This window comes from Moschus berezovskii, chromosome 15 (genome assembly GCF_049115385.1).
Source record: "Moschus berezovskii isolate FMDL1 chromosome 15, NW_MosBer_1.0, whole genome shotgun sequence".
NCBI lineage: Eukaryota > Metazoa > Chordata > Mammalia > Artiodactyla > Moschidae > Moschus > Moschus berezovskii.
The window spans coordinates 12,701,055-12,724,064 of NC_142474.1; the positions used below are offsets into that span (position 1 = coordinate 12,701,055).

Here is a 23,010-nt window from a genome sequence, read left to right on the forward strand (position 1 = left end):
GGTCTCCTAATCGCCTCGCATGCCCAGCACCTTGTTTTACCCACTATTATCTTGATAAGCCCAGCAACCACTCATGCCACGCCAGCCAATGTCTAGGACTTGCGGCCCTCCCACCTCCGCCCCCCACCCCCACACCCCCCACACCCGTACCAGCCAAGGGTTGAATGGGTGCTAATGAGGCCAAGGGAAGGGGTCTAGTCCATTTGAAAGTCACTTAGCTTTTTCTCATTCCCTGATCATGGGCAAAATTTTCCTTCAGGCCAAATCCACACACAGCTGTAAGCACACATTGCCCCCTCACTGTGGGTGCAGACTGATCAACAGACGCGCCTAAACCCCAGCCACAGACTGGCTCCTGATCTGTCCTTCAAATTTAACCCCAACTTCAGCCACATCCCAGTCTTTAACCCTACCTGTGGCCTGACACCTAAGCCAGTTCAAAAAGTGCACCCACCTCTGGCTTCTTAGAAGTGTCACCCCCAAATTCAGCCAGTGCTTAGGGTCCTTGTCTGGCCACAGGCTCGGGTCCAACTCATGCTCTACAACTCCCCTGGGCACAAGAGGGAACAGTTGAGACTTTAAGAAAGTAGAAAGGGTTTCTCAGCCCACTGATGGTGAAGCCCTTGAAAGGGCTTGCCTTCCAAGCTCTGTGTCAATAATGACCATAGCTGGTGTCAACCAGGCACGACTGCTCTTAAGTAAGTCTGTCATGCTAAATCCTAAATGCATGAAACATTCTTAGCATAAAGGAGTTTACTTGCACCCAGAAGAGATTCACCGCAAAGATCTTCTATAGCCACTTTCCTACTGTCTGTAACTGAATTAGAATCTGACCTTCACAGAGCATTTGCTATGTAAAACAAGGTCCACCTGGAAACACAGATCAGGAGATGCATGGAACCAAGCAGAATCAGTGCTTGAGGAACCATTTATTTGAGTGGCCGGAATGCTTTCAAACAATCAATTAAAGCTATTGCCTTCTCACAGAGTGCTCACCTTCATTTAAGGCTGAAAAAAAAGGTCAACCTCTGTCAGCAATATTTAGCAGTTTTAGTTGTATAGGTTGTGAAGTCAATTCCAACTTCTTTAGCCTGGCTAGGTAATATTGAGGGGGTCTGGGATATTAGAAACCTGTATCTACTTTACAGTTAACTCAGTACTCATTAAATGGTCTTCCCCAGCAAGGGTAGAGCTGTCTTTGAAGAACCTGAGTGTCTGTAGTGTTTTCTAGCTACTTGACATTGACTCTGAGTTAAATCTTGGCTAAAAGCAATTACTGTCATATGATGAATTGAGGCAATTTATTTATTACTTGAGAAACATCCTAGGTGATGTCACTTGGAAGAATGATGGAATAATTCTTCTCAAGTAGTCCATTATCAGCCAGATCTAGTTGCGGGGGGGCACTGTTCTGAGGTGTGGGGGAGAGCAGTCAGCAGTTTTTAAAAATTAGTCATCATGAGATCAAAGGAAAGAGTATTGGATATAAAGCAGAAAACAGCCGCCTAAACTTGAGTTTGCTTGTCTCCCTGTGGGATTATATGGCATGCTTGGATTGCTAAATATCAAGAAAGATATTATAGAGAAAGCCCAGAGATTAATAATAAAACTAAACTCAATGTATGAAGTGCTTGGAGATGGTGGTTGATGTACAAGGAAAGTGAAAAGGATGGGGAAACTTAAGTTAAAAAGGTCAAGTTTAAATATCATTTGAGCAAAGTCTGTATAATTTGGCCCATATAACAAGATTCGCATGACATGTTCATCCATCCCTTAGATATTAGAATGTGATATATTGCTGGAAGGGCATGAGGGGAGATAATCTTCAAGAAAAGCAGGTATGAAATAGAACTTTAGGACACAGAGGGTGGCCAACTCAGCAGAGATGGCCATAAATACAGCAACGTCTTAGTCTGGCTGGTCACAATAAGATTCTAGATCCTCTAAAGAAACAGTCTGATTCTTTCTTCCAGGTGTTTGAGAAAAGACAACCAGATTTCTCTGGTGAACAATTCTTTTCCCTGTTTATTGAGGAAATGGCAGAAGAGAAAAGTGGTTTAAAGAGGATAAACTCTGTACCAGACTGCCGGGGTTCAAATCCCATCTCTGCCACTTGCTTCTCTTGCTACTTGAGTCTCTCTGAGTCTCAGTTTCCCCATCTCTGAAATGGGTATACCAGTAAAACCTGCTTCATAGGGTGGTAAAAGGGATAGCATATGGAAAGGGCTTAACACAGCAGCCTGACTCATAGTGGAAGCTCCAAATACGTGTTAGCTCTTTATTATTAATAACACTGCTGTTTTACATGTGTGATCAGATGTCCAGACTCCACTTTTACCACCTTCTGGATACAACCCAAACACCTGGCTGTCCTGAAAGCCAGTCACTATTTCTGCACCTTGGCCAGGACTATGCTGCTGTGAAGACACAGTACTGGACATTTTTCCTGAATCACAAGTCCAGACACCTCTCAAAAGCGGCAATGGGGTGAACCTAAGCATCCCGTAGTGACAGGAAGTAGGAAGCTCATGCTGGCCCTGGAGCCATCTGGCCTCACATCCATCCTTTGCTTCCCCCTGCTGTGCAGGTGACCCCTATAGGCTGTGTTTCCTGGGCCCCATGTCAACAAGTGTTTGGACGTGGCCAGGAGGAGACAAGGGTTGTAGAGCGAGAGGAAAGAGAAGCCTTCTGCCTCTTGGCCTCAGGTCCCTTCTTTGGAAGTGACCATGTCCTCTCTGTGGCTCCAGCCTCCCATAGGTCCACTGGAGTCCCAGCTTCTGTAGGGTGGTCCTGACCTCTGGGCTCTGAAGAGCCTTTGTCTCTCTAATCTGGGCTGGGTAATGGCCCCTGAGGTTGCTACCTTCTGGGTTGCCTCACCATCCTCTCCTGATCTCTGGGTACCCAGTTGTCTAGTAAATTCACTCTGGTTTAAATGTTTGGAGCAGTTTCCTTTTTCCTGGTTGGATGCTGACTGATGTGGAGCCCATGCTCATTTCTAGTGATTAGTCCCTCCTTTAGTAAATGGTAAGGGGAAAAAATAATCTGATTTAATCATCCAGTCTATATTTGTTCCTGTATCAACATCACACTTGTGTGAAATATCTGGAATCTGCATTTTTCCATTAAAAAAAAAGTCAACAACAGCATTTGTTTCTCCCCAGGCTTCTTGCACCCCTCCTGTTTGCTACAGTTTCCGTCCTCAGAGACTGCCAAAGTACTTCATGATCACAATTACAAATGCTCTCAATGCCTTGGGATGCAATTTGTAAAGAATAGAGGCTTGAAGCTAATGAAGTATCCAGATGCTTTCCTACCAACTTCTTTCCTATCGTGGACTTCCATTCCATCTTAAAAATAGTCTACCGTTCTGAGAATTCACTTCCAGGAAAAGTCAGAAGGAAGATGATGCATGCCTGACTCTGGAAGAGCCAGAAACCTGCCCAGCTTCCCCATCTTTCCCCTGCCTCCTCTTGGCAAAAACCCCCATAATCAGAGATACCTGCCATGCTTGAAACCTTTGCTGGCATAGAGGTAACATCTCAGAGTCAGAATTTCAAAGGTTTTCTCTACTGGGTGCCAGATGCATGAAACGCCAGAGAAAAGAAAGAAAAACTCTTCAACAAAAGAAGTCATTAAATAGATGGGCATAAGTAAGATGCCAGCTCAGTAAGATGTGGGGATAAATGCCCTTGGATAGTGAAGAGGCAACTGTGTGTTTGAAAGACTGGAGCTTTTAGGAATTGTGTCCCCAAGAGCTAGCTTTCTTTCTTTGCCTTCAGCAATGATCACCAGCATGGGTTATGCATCCACTGGGGTTTGCTTGGTTTTATCAGTTGCAATTAGATGTTCTTTATCTGCAACTTCTATTTTTTGCTCCATATCTTTACAGGGGAAATTCTCTGAAGTAAAACTATAGAATTAGGGCTATAGTGAGTGAGAGTACTTGGAGAAAGAATTATTAATCCCTTGTTGCCAAATTAAGTTATTGCTGCCATGAAGTCATCTGGATGGAAACCTGATACTGGTCTTGCCTAGAGGAGAAAAGATAAGGGCATTCCTCCAGAGACTCTGCCTGCCTTCACCCTAAGGATGAACCTTAGCAGCATGTTACAAGGAGGCAACACCCCAACCCCCGCTGTGCAACTACATTTTACAGACACAAGAAACCATGCTACCTCCTGGAACCAGTCCTAAGATCATGCCATCATGATGCCACATCAATGGGAAGATTCTCAGAGCTTATCAAGTGTTTTTACCTCCATTTTTACATTGGATCCCTAGGAGATCCCTGTGAACTCTGTTGTTAAGTCGCTCAGTCATATCTGACTCTTTGTGACCCCATGGACTGCAGCACTCCAGGCTTCCCTGTCCTTCACCATCTCCCAGAGCTTACTCAAACTCATGTCCATTGAGTTGGTGATGCCATCCAACCATCTTGTCCTCTGTTGTCCCCTTCTCCTGCCTTCAATCTTTCCCAACATCAGGGTTTTTTCTAATGAGTCGGCTCTTCGCATCAGGTGGCCAAAGTATTAGAGCATCAGCATCAATCCTTCCAATAAATATTCAGGACCGATTTTCTTTAGGATTGACTGGTTTGATCTCCTTGAAGTCCGAGGGACTCTCAAGAGTCTTTTCCAACACTGCAGTTCAAAAGCATCAATTCTTTGGCTCTCAGCCTTCTTTATGGTCTGACTCTCACATCCATACATGACTACTGGAAAAACCGTAGCTTTGACTGTCCGAACCTTTGTTGGCAAAGTGATGTCTCTGCTTTTTAATATGCTATCTTGGTTTGTCATAGCATTTCTTCCAAGGAGCAAGTATCTTTTAATTTCATGGCTGCAGTCACCATCTGCAGTGACTGTGGAGCCCAAAAAAATAAGTTGATCACTGTTTCCATTGTTTCCCTATGTATTTGCCATGAAGTGATGGGACCAGATGCCATTTTCTTCATTTTTTGAATGTTGAGTTTTAAGTCAGTTTTTTCACTCTCCTGTTTCACAGTTTCATCAAGAGGGTATCAAATCATGCTGTGGTTAACAACTTTGATCAAGGTCACATAACTAGTTCGTGATGGAATCCAGGTGCAAGCTCATATATTTCTAATTCAAAACCCCTTGCTTTTGACCGAGCCCATCAAACCATAGCATTTCATCCTCAGAAGGGGTGTACGAGGTCACGTAGTCCCTTATGCTTGCTGGGGAGCACACTGAGTGCCCAGACAGAGCCTTTCATGGTTGGTGACACATTCTCCTGCCATTGTGGCTAACATGGGGTTTGGGGGGTGGAGTCCAACTGAAGTCTCATGGCTCTAAGGATAACAGGGAGGCTTTCACTCAGAGCATGAGTGTCACTGTAATCGAGGAATACTGGGTTGAGGTGGAAGGTGCGGTCTGTAAGTAGAGAAGAAAGGCCAGCATCCCATGAAAGCGGGGTATTAAGGGCTTGGCTAAGCATTTAAGAGTGTGGCTCAGCTGGTAAAGAATCTGCCTTTCTCTTTTCGAGGGGATCTTCCCAAGCCAAGGATCAAATCCAGATCTCCCACATTGCAGGCAGATTCTTTATAGAGCCCCGCCTTGGGTGTCAGGTTTCCATATGCAGGAGTCGATAGGTATCACATTGAAAGCCAGATGTGAACTCTGAGCAGGAGCTAGGAAGGGACTGGATTCTGAGCCACTGTAGCTCAAGTGGAAAGAGTCAAGGGCAGGGGGCAGTGGCAGCTGCTCTTAGAGGACTGTGTGGCCTTCAGGAGTGCTCAGAGTAGGGAGGGCACAGCTGGCAGGGGTGTGAGGCTGGGCAACCTTGTGTTGGAAACAAGTCTCTTCTCAGTGCATCAGAGTTCACAAGATTCTTTTTGATGAGTGCATCACACTGGGGACTCATGTAGAGCCTTGAAGCTACTCCCATTGGATACATCTACCACCTGGCACCTACTTGCCAGTTCTGATTTACTTGAACTATTCTTGGGTTGGTTTCCAGTAGGGGGCAGAGATGACAAGGATGCATCCAAACCCCTCCCCTCTCCATTCTCAGACTCCCAGTCCCACTTAGTAGACAGAAGTCACCCAGGGCCAGAGACAGAGCTTCATAGGGATGAGGGACTGATACTGTGTTTGACTCTCATGAAAAGAGTGAGCTTAGGGCAAGAGTAATGCAGTTACCATCTTACTGATGGGCTTCCAGTTCCCCTTTGGATTTCTGGTCACTGAGTCAGATGGGGACCCAGAGCTGGTATTTACTAAACAGTAACTGCATCAACGACAGTTCATTCAAATGACAGAGAGTGAGCCTTGCACAAAGAATTTCAGCTCGGAAACTGAAAGCCAAGTATATGGCTTTGGAAAAGCCACTTCACCCATTTGTGGAGTTTCCTAATCTAAATAAAAGGGAAAATAAAACTAGCATCTTCTGTGTCAGATTTTGTGAAGATTAAATGACTTAATGTATAAAAAGGGCTTATTAGCACATTTTTTTGTCACCTAGTAATGGATTGGTGAAAATAGACTTCCCTGGTGGCTCAGATGGTAAAGGATCTGCCTGCAATGCAGGAGATCCAAGTTTGATCCCTGGGTTGGGGAGATCCCCTGGAGAAGAGAATGGCTACCCACATCCAGAATTGTTGACTGGAGAATTCCATGGACAGAGGACCCTGGCGGGCTACAGTCCGTGGTGTTGCAAAGAGTCAGACAAGACTGAGTGACAAGCACTTTCACTTTCTTTTTTCAGTGGATTGATGTTTAGGCTGAATTTTTAAAAATAGTCATAACTGAGCTTCCATTTGATGAGGTGCTTAGTACCTGCCTAAAAGAGCCGGTTGCTTTGCTAGGAGATCCCATCTTTAGTCAACCCTGATGTAAGTCCAATTGCAGGTTCTCACCTGTACTTACAATGTGAGCCCTGTGGACATGCTCCTGAGTCTGCCATGGGGGCAGGACTAGCCCATTCTGACTCTGTCCCCATCTTCTTTCTTGCAGAGGCAGGAACCACAGGTAAATGCTGTCTGGCCTTTGGTCCCAAAGCCAGTTCCTCCACACCTGTGTTGCCCTCAGACACTGTCAACAGGCTTTCCTTGTGAACAGAGGGACACATCTCTGGTGGCTCAAGCCAGTGCCCTGAAAAGGATGCTGAAGGGAAAGTAGAATTTGCCATGTCCTGGGGCAATTCCTGTATCTAGAGTTCTAGTTGGACTAGCCAAGCATAGCTATTCCTGATAACCTCACTGTGCAGAGTCTGGGATTTCAGTTCTGATGTCTGTGAGCTGAACTCATGGAATTTGTCTAAACCGCTGGGCTATGGCCTTTCAGATGGCCTCTCTGAATGTCTTGCATGGTTGTCTGTGACCCTCGGGTGTGTTCCATTGTTGATTCACGGCCACCACCGAAGGTGCTTCTGTTTAGGAACATCTTGGGAGTTTACTTGGGAAAGGTTTTCTAATACTCATCCAAGATCTTCAGTTTCCTTTGGGTAGAGAGCTAGATTCTATCCTAGGAGCAGCATTTGACATAGTCACTTGCTCCTGCCTTCTTGAAACCCCCTCTTCCCCTGGCTCTATACTCTCCTGTTTCTGTTTTCTCACTTGTCTGTCCACTCCTTCTCTGCCTCCTATGCAGGCTTGTCTTCCTCTGCCCACTCACTAAATATCACACACCCTCAAGTCTCTATCTGGACCATGTTCTCCATCCACTCTTCATTCTTTCCCCGGCTGACTTCATCAACCCCCATGCTTCAGATGTCATCTATGTGCATATGACTCACACATTCTTAACTCCGGCTTAGACCTCCTTTAAGAGCTTCAGACCTGCATTTTGACTTCCTCCTCTTGTAGAGTATCTTCCAAGCTTAAATTACCATAAACATCTATTTCCCTTCTAATTTCCTTTTTTTTTAATCAGCATACAGTTGCTTTACAACATCATGTTAGTTTTTGCTGTGCAACAAAGTGAACCAGCTATATGTATTCATATATCCCCTCCCTCTTGAATCACCTTTTTACTGCACCCCCATCCCCAACCCCATACTAAAATGTCGGCCAACTCTGCCAGGAGTTCTTTGGTGGAGTTGATAGGCAGAGCCTGCTCAGACCATCCTACAATGTGATGAGTTGGGTTTTTGTCTTTAGCTGGTGAGGGGAACTGAATAAAATCCCTTACTTGAAAGTCCTGCCAGGAGAAGGAGCTCTGACCCCATAAATGTCTTAGCTGGGCACACAGAGCACGGGTGCTCAGTAGCCAATTAGTGAATGACTGAACGAATGAGGCAAACGGCTGCGGCCCACTCGCCCTTGTATCGCTCACCCATCATCTGTGAAGCAGCAGGATGAGGGGAAGGCCTGTGGAGACAGTGACTTCAGAGCCGTGACTGGGACTGTCTCTGCTCTTAGTCTTGGAGACAGAGTCAACCCAGCTTTTCTAAGTTATAAGAGAGTCTGGGGAAAGTGCTGTAGTAAAGGAACCGCATACTGCGGGAGGAGGGGACGTGCTGATGGGCTGTGGTGAAACGTCTGTGAGTTTGGAGAATCAGAATCATAGCTTGTGGGCATTAGTATCCCTTCAACTCAGCCGAGTTCTGTGAACACAGGGCTCGAAAAAAAGGAGAAACTCAATTTGGCTTCGTGAGAACAAATGTGTGTGGGGAGAGCTGTCATCCCCTCAGCTAAACATTAAACCACCACAGACACTAAGGGAGCACGCGTTACAAGCCAGACCCTGCACCGACAGGAGGAAACAAAGACAAATTCCTCTTGCCCCCAAGGAACTTGCAGACCCCTGAAGGAGACGGATGGGAAACAAAGAACTAATAATATCAGCACACTGAGATGCACCAAGTGTTCCAGAGTGTTAGCAGAATTTGGAGAGGAAGTCTCCTGGGGCAACCAGGGAGGGCAGTGTCACTGATAAAGGATGAGCTGGTGCTGAGGTTGGTAGAAAAGTAGGGATGGGTCAGGGAAAGGATGCTTTGGACTTCAGCTGCCTCATGCAGAGTTGGCATCCTTGGGAGGAATTCGCAGTGGTGTTAATCCTGGACCACACTCCAGAAGGTTCACACAGATATCTGGAATGAGAAGTTGCCTCTGTCCCCAGGTCACTGCATGAAGAGGCCAGGCTTAGGCATTCTCTGGCTCCTGACTGTTGCTATGGCCTTAACAAGTGGTTGTCTGGGAGAAGTAGGATTGGGGGACTAGGGGACTTGAAAATTGAACTCAAGGCTTCTGACTTCTGAAACCTAGACTTGGAGTCAAAAAACCAATAAAATCCTGGCTCTGAGCTTTATCAGCCACATGACTTTTAGCTAGTTCCTTTGTTTTCTCATCTATAAAATGGAACAATCCATAGATACTTCGGGGAACATTTGCAAGGATTGTCCAAGCTGGATCCATGAAACAGCTCAGCACAGGGCTGAGGATGTAGTAAGCACCCAGTTCCCAGTTTTCCTTGACGTGGAATTGAGTTGTGAGTGAATACTGGCAGAGCTGATAACATCAACATTAAATTTCAAAAATGGACTTAGCAGATTTAAGTGTTTTCTGAATCCAAAGCAGTTCTCTTTAATGCACTAAATTTCTTCCCTACCTTTTGTTTCATATAAGGAGCAAAATGAAAGCATTATGTTTCTATCTTTACAAATCTAGTGATTTCAGTTGTGCTCCCCTTACATAAGGCTGTTGTTTTCACCATTTACCTGAAAGAATTAAGCAGAGTTTGGAATAATTCCATGAGCCTAAGGATCAAACTGCAGTCCCATGGTTTGATCCTAGGGACAGAATGGTATGAGGGATAAAAGTCATCTGCTTGATCTCATGAGGGAGGAGAAGGGTGCCTCCAGCACGGTAGTTGTGTAAGCTTGGGCAGTTCGCTCAGTTTCTCTGCACCTCAATTTCTTCATCTGCAAAAAAAGGCTATGATAATAACCCCAACCTCACGAGGAATTAATGCTCAAAAGTGTCTAATTGGGTCAGTGTGTGTAGCGACCTCAGCACAGTGCCTGGCACATAGTTAGCGCTCAGTAAATGGAAGCTGTGGTCACTATGATTGTGTCTAGCCGTCTATGTGAGCCTTTTCAATACCTTTCCTTTTTACCTTTGCCTCCAAGGTGCGTCCACTCAGAACTCCAACACTGTGGAGCCGGAGAAGCAGGCGGACAACACGGTGAAGATGGCCGGCGTGATCGCTGGGCTCCTCATGTTCACCATCATCCTCCTGGGCGTGACACTCACCATCAAGAGGAGGTGAGTGCGGGTTGCTGCCCGGCAGACTCTGCCAACCCCAAGCAGCCCCAGCACCACCATATGGCCAAGGCCTTTCTCTGCTGACCACTTCTGAGCAGGGCCCTTCTGGTACAGCTGTTGAGGTCCTGAAATTTGGGGCCAGTTGTGGTTCATCGTGTTGATGTCCGAAGGGCATGTGCTGCCTGCTTGGTGAGCAGCCGCAGGATGGCCAGTGTCTTCCGGGGCAGCTGTTCTTGGTGTACGATGCTCCTCAGAGATAGCTGCTCTGTTGTGATTGGTCACATCATCAGGATTATGGGGGAGCCGCAGGGACACAGATGAGCCTACAAAGACAGACGCAGGAAAGCAGTGCTTCATTTCTTTCACCTTCATCCATCCCCGTTTGTCTTTGGTCAAGGAACAGTGTGCCTCTGCATCAAAGGGTAGAGCCTCCGATAGTGTGACAGCCCGCAGGGAAGTCTCCTTCCTACTGCTACTGCTACTGCTGCTAAGTCACTTCAGTCGTGTCCGACTCTGTGTGACCCCATAGACGGAAGCCCACCAGGCTCCCCCGTCCCTGGGATTCTCCAGGCAAGAACACTGGAGTGGGTTGCCATTTCCTTCTCCAATGTGTGAAAGTGAAAAGTGAAAGTGAATTCGCTCAGTTGTGTCCGACCCTTAGCGACCCCACGGACTGCAGCCTACGAGGCTCCTCCATCCATGGGATTTTTTAGGCAAGAGTACTGGAGTGGCTTGCCATTGCCTTCTCCGTCCTTCTTACTACATGTCCCATAAAACCTTCCCTGCTGGATTGTTGGTGCTTGTCACCTCTCAGCAGGATATCCTCCCGGCGCCTCTGGTCAAGGCACAGTTATCTCGTATTGCATGCGTTGCTCATGAAAGCCAGGATCCAGGTTCCTTCCTGATCCCCCAAATTCATTATGCCAACATTGTGTGTTTATCAGGCATTCACAGGGCTTGAGGACCACCCAGGGAGTTGCAGAGGGGAAAGGGAAATATGCATCAGGGAAGGTGGGTGAGTATCAGCTCTCACTGTCTCTGGGGTGCAGGGCTGGTTCTTCTAAATACGGGGTCCTCCCACCTTCACACATTAGCCACTGTGTCCCCATGCCTCCTGCCCATCTCAGTTTCAATGCCAGGATTCCAATCTTGGTCTCCACCCTCCCACTCCCCAATCTGCCAAAGCAAACAAAACTTTTATCTACATTATAATGACATGTGCTACAACCTGCCCTGCCCCCAGTTTAAAGAGTTACATTTATATTCTTCAACAAACTGCTTAACTCCTCAGCCTGAAGCTCTGGGTTTGGTTACTCAGAGTTCAAGACAAGCCCAGTAATGTGGACTGGGGATGTGGCTGCCATCCCTGGAACAAAACCAGCTCATGAAACTCTTCCGCCCAGAACAAAGGGACAGAATGCCCCAGAGACAAATTCCAGCTTCTACTCTAAGAAGTCCCATAAACATAAATGCACAAAGTAAAAAAATAAAGACAGCATCCTTATTTCCAGCCATTGATTTCCAATCTACTAGTAATCAGCCTTCTTTTAGCCATTCTGGCCCCAAAATGCCTCTGTGTGTCACATGGTTCCATTCTGAGTCAGCCAGTACCTGCTTTAATCAGGACATCTTATTGGTAGGACCTGTTCTTTCTTTTCTTCTAAATATTTATTGAGCTGGCTGCCCTGTAGCTCAGATGGTAAAGAATCTGCCAGCAAGGCAGAAGACTGGGTTCAGTCCCCGGGTTGGAAAGATCCCCTGGAGAAGGGAATGGCAGCCCACTCCAATATTCTTACCTGGAGAATCCCACGGACAGAAGAGCCTGGCGGGCTACAGTCCATGGGGTCGCACAGAGTTCAGACACGATTGAGTGACTAACGCTATGACTACTACCCAGTCTTAAAAGGATCTTCTAGTTACAGATTGTGGGATCATGTTCCTTGACCAGGAATCAAACCCAGGCCCCCAGCAGTGGGAGCACCGAGTCTTAGCCACTGGACCACCAGGGAAGTCCCAGGATCTATTCTTTCTTGACATGTCTGTTATATAGGATCATTCCTTTCCTGAGTCTTCCAGCAGAATGATAGAAGAATTAAGGTCCTCATCCAACTACTGATTTTCTGGTTGGAGAGGCAAGGGAGGAGGAAGGTCCATGCTAATACTGGGGGTCAGGATCCCCCAGAGTCATCATCATCATCTGTGAAGCCAGGTTATGTGTTATGTCTCAGTGACAAGCCAGCTGCTATTAGATGAGGTCAAACATGAGGTTTGATTTTTCTGGGAGACAGTGAGCACGTTGCACATATAAGGTCCTCGATGCATTCTTAGAGTCTCAGATGCTTTAAAGACAGAAGTGAGTTTGAAAGAGTCTCTTTGAAAAAAGTAACTCATTTAATAGAATTGCATTCCTCTTTGATAGACCCCGGAGGTTCTTATTCTTTGCCACTGATTTGTAAGTCAGATATGCTCTTCCAATTTTGCTCTTTCTAAAGCCTGGCTTAACCCACGTCACCATCGTCTGTGAGCTTGTGAAGAAATTTCACTTCCCTCTCAACAGCTATTTCTGAAATGTGTGACTTTCCGGGAGGGAGGAAGGGGCTCTCTGGTTTCAGGATGAGAGCAGGAATAAAGTGAGCCCTTTGTGTGGTTTTATCCTTTTCTGAGTATCTTCATCAGCTGTCAGTTCTTTCAAAACTATCCATCAGTCCCAATCAACAGGCATCACCTGATCACCATTTCTTCCCAAGAGGCAAATCTCAGATGTTATGGCAGTGAGCCAGGAGGTGGGTGGGGGTGCCGATCAGCGTTTGCACATACAGCGTCTTTTGGAGAAAATAAGACATTTTTCTGGCCTAGTTCATGGTCTTATTTTACAAATGGGTATAGGGAATGGAAAAGGGAGGAGTGGAGAAGGGAAAGAAGGAGGAAAAGAGAAACATAAGCCTGGTATGTTTAACTCTTTCCACTAACCACTTGCCCCAAAGGACAGTGAAGAGCTTGAGGGGCTCCTTTCCCTCTTCTGACCCCAACCCCATATATAAATATGGGGAAAACTTCATTAGTCAATTGAGTCTGTGCCTAATTTACTTACTGCTCACCAGAATGCTGTCCATGTGTGTTGTGTGCTCAGTTGCCCAGATGTCCCACTCTTGGCAGCCCACCAGACTCCTCTGTCCATGGGATTCTCTAGGAAAGAATACTGGAGTGGGTTGCCATTTCCTCCTCCAGGGGATCTTCCTGACCCAGGGATCAAACCCATGTCTCCTGTGTCTCCTGCAATGGCAGGCAGATTCTTTCCACTGTACCACCTGGGAATGCTGTCCACAGACACCTAAAGGGGATAAATAATTAAAGGGAAAGAAACCCCCAAATAATAGGTGAACCATCACAAGTCAGAGTCCTAGGGTCAGCATCTCTTCAGTGTCCCTTCGTGACCTTGAGTTAGTTTCTGCTTCCAGGAGCTCTCAGAAGTTGAATGCCTGCCACACTTCCTGCACTGGCTTGAGCTGGGTCTTCACTGTAACCTCCATGGACTTGGGCATGGTGGCTCCGTTTCCTCCGATCCCAGTGGATTCAGCTGACTCAAAGTCTTCCCCAGAACTGCAGCCAAGTGTTTCCAGTCCACTTAAGATGCTCCTAGTTTCCCCCTCCAGGCCCTGGAGCTTACCTGTCACTGTCCACAGAGAGTCTTTCTCTTATATTAGGTGTGGGGTGTGTGTCATGCTGAACTAGAAAGCTGGCCTAAAAAGGACTGAAGATGCAGATTACCAAGGAAAGGGCTTAGTGAAGTCAATTTACATTTAGAAGACTGGGGAAAGAGAAGGGAAGAGAGAGAGAAAGATCAACAGACGCTGAGGAATGTTTTGTTGTTTGGTTTTTTGTAATGGCTGGAGGGCACATGGAAAGATGCAAGGTTGCAGAAGGAGATGTGAGATGTTGATGATCCATTCAAACAGAATTCCCTTCGAGTTTGAAAAAGATGCAAATTCAAACTTTGGACTTCATTTAATAGTGCCTTTGACTGTTTGGACTGGGCTTCTTTGAATGCAGGATGATGCAGAATAAGGGCTATATATGTTTGGAGGGTTGCATGAGCATTCTAAGATGGAACTTGGAGCCCCTGCTGACAGAGTTAACAACCCATGTGGTTCTAACCAAGCTCATTGCAAAACATCTATTCTTAGGCTGTCACTGTATAATGTCTCCATCTTTTTCTCCTGGCTTGTTGGTCACATCTAGACCTCAGAAACAGTCTAGAATGGATTCATGCATGCCATCATGTAGTAAAACACACTTACTCTTCATGAGCGCCCTGTCGAGTCCTGAAATGAAGAAAAACTGTCATCTCTGCAGTCCTGGTCACCTTCTTCCCTAACCTCCTTCCTTCGAATTTTTGGACATCCTCTCTCAAAGGAAGGGACAGCCAAGGAGCTGCTAGGCCACCTCTCTGGTCCCTTGGCTTAATGTTACAGAGCCCTGGGTGCCTTCAGTGTAAATTGAGGTGGAAAGCTCCAGCCTTAGTGCCTTAAACCAGGGGTCCCCAACCTCTGGACTATGGACATGTCAGATCAGCAGCGTTATCAGTTTAGAAATAAAGTGTACAATATATGTAATTCACTTAAATCATCCCCAAACCATCCCCATACCTTCCTGGAGCATGGAAAAATTTCTTCCACAACGCCAGACCCTGATGCCAAAAAGGTTAGGGACCACCACATTAATAAGTGTATCTTGATGGTTAAAGGTGTTTATTAGTCACTCACATATGGAAAGTTTGATGTTGAAATGTTTGTTTGTAGGATATGGACATGTTGCATATGCCTACAAGTTTCCTATCATAGTTTATTCCTTGGGACACACTTCCTGAAGTTTGAGTGTGGTCCTCCAAGGCTTAAGGCATAGTGATACACTTCTGATTGGGGAAACGTGGAGCCAGGTTAAGCAGGATAATTTGGTAGATCTGTACCTCAAGACTTGTGTGTATTCTACATGAACCTCTCCATCCCTTCTTACTTTTCAAATGGAAACTAGGCAAATTTTAGGCAGATAGTTTTAAAATCCTTCACCACACACAGTTCCATCCACCCCCATCTCCTCATCTCCTCTCCCTGCCCAGCTCTTCCTGGTCCAGCCTAAACTTACTGCCAGTCATACTTTGCCTGTCCAGATAGTACCTTTCCCATGAGTGCATTTGGAGTGTCTTGAGTTTGAGATACGAGAGTCTACTTTGAGATAAACGTGTGTCTCTTGCTGTACCTTGATTCTCCGTGATCTGTGTCTGCCTTCCAGTATTCTTGCCTGGACAATTCCATGGATAGAGGAGCCTGGCAGACTACAGTCCATGGAGTCAAAAAGAGTCAGCGATGACTGAGCACCTAACACTTTCGCCTCCCAGTAGCTCCCAGTCTAAGGAGTATAGACTTCTTGTTAGCTGTGTACTGGGATATAGAAAAACTGGGTCTGAATCTCTAGAGCCCCATGTATCTGCTGCTAACCTTGGAGAAGCAATGTATCAAAGCTCAACCTTTGCTTTCCCATCTGTGAGATGCAGCCAATCTCCGGTAGCTGCTCTAAGGATCAAATGAGCTAATGGTTGGGACAGGCTTTACTTCCTGTACCTTCTAACAGGACTATAGTATATAATATCAACAGATATATTCATTTCACACATGACCATCAAGTGTACCAAGTCAGCTCCAACCCCATCACCAATATGCCAAAGGCACTGCTGCCATCAATACACACACTCTTACCTAACTAATTTGTTTTCCATTTGAACTGCTGCCATACTCTGATTTTAAGTCAACAAATAATCATAGAAAATAGGACTCTGTTTTTTGAAAAGAGGAAACTGAGGTTCAGAAAGGTTTTTATGAGTTAGCCAAGGTCTTGGGCACAGTTGAAATGCAAACCCAGGCTCTGTGGCTCTAGGCCCCTTGGTGTTAATTTCTGTCCTAGCAGTGCGTGGAGACTGGTAGAAAAGTGAATCCTGGAATAGGACAGAGGTGACCCAGATTCATAGCATTTTCTCCTGTTCTCTGCCTTGGTGCAAGCTATTTGATTTCCCTGAATCAAATGTCCAGACATTTCTGTTCACCTGCAAGGCTCCTGTTACTCTCTCTCAGCCCCAAGTTCTTCCAAGTAGAATTCCTTCAAGTATTACCTTCTCTGAGAAGTTGTCCTACAAGCCCCCATCCCAAGAAGATCCAGTGGTTCCCCCGCTACATGCAGCCATTGTGTCAGATACATAGACCTCCAGTTGTATGTTTATCACACAACACGCTGGTTGTAGTTTTATGGGCTGAACTGGTCTGGGATAGCAGGTCTTCTGCTTTGGTCCTCTCTCACCAGAGCTCCACTGCCCTGTATCATCTGCTCCTGGATCAGTCAGTTCAGTCACTCGGTCGTGTCTGACTGTTTGAGACCCCATGAACCGCGGCACGCCAGGCCTCCCTGTCCATCATCAATTCCTAGAGTCCACCCAAACCCATGTCCGTTGAGTCAGTGATGCCATCCAACCGTCTCATCCTCTGTCGTCCCCTTCTCCTCCTGCCCTCAATCTTTCCCAGCATCAGGGTCTTTTCAAATGACTCAGCTCTTCGCATCAGGTGGCCAAAGTATTGGAGTTTCAGCTTCAGCATCAGTCCTTCCAATGAACACCCGGGACTGATTTCCTTTAGGATGGACTGGTTGGATCTCCTTGCAATCCAAGGGACTCTCAAGAGTCTTCTCCAACACCACAGTTCAAAAGCATCAATTCTTCTGCGCTCAGCTTTCTTTATAGTCCAACTCACACATCCATACATGACCACTGGAAAAACCATAGCCTTGACGAGACAGACCTTTGTTGGCGAAGTAATGTTTCTGCTCTTTAATATGCTATCTAGGTTGGTCATAACTTTCCTTCCAAGGAGTAAGCATCTTTTAATTTCATGGCAGCATTCACCATGTGCAGTGATTTTGGAGCTCCTGGATATTTACCCTCAAAGTGTTTATGGTCAAGTCTACAATCATCAGCTCCCCACCAACCTGTTCCCAAGCATGTGTGCCCATCTTAGTGACAGGTACACCCTGTCCATCAGCCAGATTAATGGGACTCCACCAGCCCGGTCCTTCTGACCCTGCATCTTTACTTTCTCTTGGTCACGTCGTCTCCTCTCCCCTCCCCACTGCCTCCTCCCTGGTGGAAGCCTCTATAGCTTTGCTTTAGGGGTGTCCTCCCCACCCTCCTCCTCTCTCTCTGACACTGGCCTCACCCCTCCAACCCATCCTCCACTCTGTAGCCTAGGTGATGTTGCAGAAAGGAAACTTGTACTCCCAAACCTGCATTCTAAAATCCTTCATTGGCTTCTCCTCCCCAAAATCAGTGGTTCATGGGGAGCAAATGAGGGAAGATGCACATGCTTATTAGATCATCCAGAGAGCTGTGAGGCTACGCTGTCCCCTTGCCCACAGTGATTCTGGCAGATTTCCTAAAGTCTCACCCCACTCCGGTACCTTGGCTTGTGAAGTTTCCTCCTCTTTCAATGCCTGTGTGTTCCTCAGCTCCATCTGACCGGATCCTACCCCTGTTTAAAGTCTAATGCAAAAGACACCTTCTCCAGTAACCTTTGGACCCTCAGTCTAGACACAGTCTCTTCACCATCTGGGGTTCTCTCTATGAGGATCCCTGTCGTGTTCTGCCTTACACTTGTCATTTGTATTCACAGCTTTTCTTCTTCAATGGACCATCAGCTGCCTGTTCTTATTCATCCTTGTCACAAATGTGCCTTGCAGATACTGGGGATTCCCTAAAAACATGTTGAATCCCAGTGAAATCAGAATAGATGGAGTCCACGATTGCACTCCATCTCTCGGGCAAGAAAACTTCACTCAAATTACAGACCCAGCTATCAACACTGAGCATCAAGGGTAAACCCAGCCCTGTGGTGGGAGGTGTTAAGGCTGGAAGGGCAGCATGTGAAAGATGTACCGTGATCTGAGATTCAGGGAACACTTATCTATCCAGGAAAAAAAAAAAGACAGTGAGGCAAAAGGAAAAGATAACTACTGAAGATAACTACTGGGTCAGCCAAAGAGGCAGGGTCACTGTTAGACTGTACTGTGCTACAGGTGACAAATGTGAAGCATGCAGAATTTACGGAAATTGCCCAAAATCACATAACTAATAAGCGGCAGAGCCAGGTCTGAAACTTGGCCAGTCTGATGACAGAGTCTACCCTCTTAACACCACCTAACCTGGGTAAAACATAAAGCAGGATTTGCTGATACGCTGAATTGCGTGACACCATTTTGAATGGTTTGTCCAAGTGGGAAAGCAGCCCCAAATAAACTTTTTATCTTGTTTTGTCCACCCCGTTCTAAAGTGCACCACACCCTGGGAAGTTAGTCCTTCTTCTGTTTGCATTCACTTGAGTAGCCATTCAAGCTAGAACCTCGGAAAGCAAACGCGTCAGTTGCTCAGTCGTGTCCAACTCTTTGCAGACCCCATGGACTGTAGCCCTCCAGGCTTCTTTGTCCATCGGATTCTCCAAGCAAGAATACTGGAGTGGGTTGCCTTCTTCAGAGGATCTTCGCAACCCAGGGATCGAACCCAGGTCTTCTGCCTTACAGGCGGGTTCTTTATCATCTGAGCCACCAACCTTGGAAGTCTTAAAATGCTCACATTTAATCACCTATTGCTTTTGTGTTTTAACCACCCTTCACATTCACCTCTTCTCCTTCCTCAGGGTGATTTCAGAGCTGCCCCCAACGTCTCTTGCTTTGACTCTTAGAGTAGCTTTCACGACCCCAGTCCCTCTCTCCTCCAACTGTTTTCTCAGACTCCTGCCAGAATCGTCCATCTAGAAAAATATTCGGCCACTTGGTCCTTTGGGTTCTCCCTGTGACCTATGATATTGAGGGTAAGCAAGTTAATTTCTTTGGGAACTAGGCTCTGCCGACATCTTTTTTTTTCCCCACCAAACTTTAAACTTTTTATTTTGTATTTGAGTACAGCCAATTTACAAAGTTGTGATAGTTTCAGGCTAACAACACAGTGACTCAGTCATACATCTACAGCCCTTCTGCCCCAAACCCCCCTCTCATCCAGGCTGGCACATAACCTTGAGTAGAGTTCCATGTGCTGTACAGTAGGTCCTTTTCGTGTATTCATTTTGAGTATACCTGTCGACATCTTGATGTTTCCACCTTGATAACCAACCACCCACCCATTCTGTAGACACATGTTCAGCAGCCTGGAAGTACCCTCCCTCCTACTCCATCTGGGTGTTCCTTGACTTTACAACTGAGGCATCACAGACTTTAAGCCAAGTTGCCTCTCCCCTCTCTACCCGTTACCCCCAAATATGGCCCCACAGATCCTTGTGTTGCTGCCTCACACCATGTATCACTGCAGATGATGATAGCATAGTGCTTGTTAGGAAGGCGCCTAAAGTTAGATTTCTTAGATTCTGGTCCCTGTCATGTTACGTGGTGGTGGCGGTAGTGGTGGTTTATTCGCTAAGTCATATGTGACTTTTGTGACCCATGGACTGTGGCCTGCCAGGCTCTGCTGTCCATGGAATTTTCCAGGCAAGAATACTGGAATGGATTGCCATTTCCAACTATGTAAACGTAACCTCTCTGAGCTCCACTTTCCTCATCTGTAAAATAGAGATAATAATACCTCTAATGAGGATTAAATAAAATAGTTCACATAAGGTACTGAGAACAGCACCTGACACATAAGTGAGCTCCTACTGTTTAAGTGGTAGCTATTAATCGTCATCTAAATTGTATTTCTTGTCTGACTCTCCCATCAGACATACTGGCTGGATTAAGATGGCATTTGTCTTTCTGTCTCTGGTAGCTGGCAGAGACAATCATTTTAATAGGCCCTTAAAAAGTTTTAGCTGAATTACTGGTGGATAGATGGATGAGTGGATGATGGGAGGATCGTCGGATGAATGAGTGGATGAGTACATGGATGGGCAGATGAGTGTGTGGAGTTATGGGCTAGATGGATGAGTAGATGCACAGATTTTTAAGGAGGTGGATAGATGGGTGGACGGAGGCAGATGGATGGATGGAAGAGTGAATGGGTGGGTTTAAGAAATGGATGGACAGGTAGATGGTTAAATGGATGGTTAAGCAGACAACTTAGTCTTGTTTAAATAGTATGAAACAAGGGGAAGCTATGCCTCAAGTCATTATTGTCAGCCAGCTGAAAAGACTCTGCAGTGTGTGATTTATAAAGTTTGGGGTTTTTTTCTAAGCACAGCTGTCTTCCTGCTCAGAATCTTTGGTCTCAGGCAATCTGTTACTTGCAATATCACTGTTTCCTTGTAAATTTAGACCTTCAGTAAATCTTCTTCAAGCCTGAGAGAAAGGACACATGTTTTGATCACAGAGTAAAGAACTATAATCCTTGCCCTGGAAGACCCTGCAATTGAATTTGGAAAACAAATTCAATTAATAGACGCTTGCCAGCTTCCGTCATTCTGGGGTTGCCTTAAAGCCTGGTCAGGGATCACAGTGGCTTTTGGTGACATCCAGGATAACTCAGCCACTTGGAAGAGGTGAATCAAAGGGTAAGGAAGCATGCTGTCATGAAGAGGTGGCCAGGCAGAGGGGAATCCTGAAGGTGGAGAGCAGACCGCCAGAGGTTGTGAGTGTTGAGACCCAAGAGTGCAGCTTGGAGCTGCTGACGGTGAAAAAATCCTGGCTCAGGAAGGAGGCTTTGCAACTGGTCCCAAAATACACAAAATATTAGATCTAGTGAGGGGTAACCTCACAGCATGCAAATGAAAGAACTGCAATCAGAACACTGGCCTCTCCACTCTCAGTCCGGTGTTCTTGACAATATAGAGAACAGAGATGTCTGTGAGTCTTTATCAAATGGAGCCTCAACTCTCTGCCCCTGAGGAATCATGTTCCCAGGCTCTGGTCCACAGAGCCCCCAGTGATGAAGAAGAATGTCAACCTGTATTGTATGGACTTCCCAGGTGGCATTATTGGTAAAGAACCCGCCTGCCAGTTAAGGAGACACAAGAGACTTGGGTTCAATCCCTAGGTTGGGAAGATCACCTGGAGGAGGAAATGGCAACCCACTCTAGTATTCTTACCTAGAGAATCCCATGGACAGAGGATCCTCGCAGTTTACTGTCCATGGGGTCGCAAAGAATCAGAAACAACTTAAGTGACTTGGCGCAACACAGCATATGGTTGGTAGAGGGGATTGGATGACTTGTGTGGGCTGTTCTAGATCCCACTCATTGTTGGAAGTTCTTCACCCCTTTTTCCCATCTGGGGCCACTGTTCACTTGGCCAAAGATATTGAACAGTTTTATGAGTGACCAGATTTGCTGGCTGTCGTTTCCCCAGTTTGGTCTCCCAGGGAGGCACAGAGCTTCCCTTCTGCCAAGGTGTCTTGGCATTCAGATGTCACTTTCCTTCTGGACCTATAGAATTTGGCTCTCCTGATAAATGAGAGAAACCCTAGGGGTGGGCTTACCTTGGGGGCTTTGGCCAGTTCCTACTTAAGAGGGGGAACCTTGGGGCTCTGAGGTCATGTTCCCACCCTGTGGATGTAAAGTCCACATCTTTCTGTGTCAACCAAACTGGATAGCAGTTGGAATTTATCACAGAACTCAAGATGGGAGCAAATTATTCTTGCCTACTTAGATGAGTCTTTGAGGACCTGAATTATTCAGCAAGTTTTCTCAGTCCACAAATGTATTTGTTATTGTCAGTATAATTAAGTCAGTAAAAGAAAAGTGTTCCTATTTATTTTCCTACAAAACAAGAAAAGTTATAACAAAGAGAATATCACAGACTTACTTGACTTTTCCTATTTTTTTTTTAATTGTTCAGAAGCCAAGAGCTAGAAGAGACATCAGAGAAAGACTGCAGGCAGTGATTTTTCAACCATTCTTTTGGAGAGTGGAATCTGTTTTTTAGTCATGTGAAATCTTAAGTGACATGCCAATTTATGAAATATATTAAAATGGAGAATTTCTGCCTTCGGTGGCTGGCAGAGGGCCAGCAGCCCTACCTGTTCAGTAACCCCGCACGCTCCCTTATTACAATGAGTCTGGAGAATCCTGAGAATATGTTGTTTGAAAATTCATGATTTAGTTCAACTCACCTAAGAATCAGATAATAAAAGGAAGGCGGGAGAGTTATTCAAGTTGTAGTCTGTTCAAACTGAGGTTTACAATTCTTCTCTGTTAGTGCAGTGCTCTTGCATGATGAAATTTGAATGCTCTGCCAGTTTTCCACCAGTAATGTAGCAAAGTACTTCCCAAAGTTTAGTGGCTTAAAAAATTAAGCCATGAAATTTAGTAATTTTTCTCATGAATCCGAACTTTGGCTAGGGTTTGCAGGGAATGACTTGTTCCTGTTCTGTGATATCCAGGGTCTTAGTTGATAGAATCCAGTTGGCTAGGGGTTGGCTGGAAGCCTCTCTCTGTTCATATAGTCTTAAGGCCTCTGCGTGTGGTTTTTCCACATGGTCTCTTCTGACCACAGCAAGCTTGGGATACTTAGCCTTTGTACATGGAGGCTTAGGCCTCCAAGTGAAAGTTCCAAAGACTCAGACAGAGCCACAAAGCTTCTATTTCTCCTATGCTAGAAAGTCCCAGAATGTAACTCCTGCTACATTCTGTTGGTCACCTAGGGCCAACCCTGATTCCATGTGGAAGGCACTGCACTTGGACATGAGTGTTGGGAAGTTTGGATCATTGGGCAGCCATCTTGGATGCTGGCTACACAATTTCCTTGCTTTTGGTGTGATCTCACTGCAT

At 45.9% G+C, this 23,010-nt stretch overlaps 1 protein-coding gene across 10 annotated transcripts in view; it reads left to right on the plus strand.

The window, feature by feature from the left end:
* PTPRT (protein tyrosine phosphatase receptor type T) overlaps nt 1–23,010 on the plus strand; it is a 1,139,542-nt gene that overhangs the window by 953,573 nt on the left and 162,959 nt on the right. For all 10 annotated transcript variants that reach the window (XM_088843764.1, XM_088843767.1, XM_088843761.1 and 7 more), the window contains exon 14: nt 10,090–10,225. In XM_088843764.1, coding sequence (XP_088699890.1) covers nt 10,090–10,225 — 136 coding nt within the window. The remainder of the gene's footprint in view (nt 1–10,089; nt 10,226–23,010) is intronic.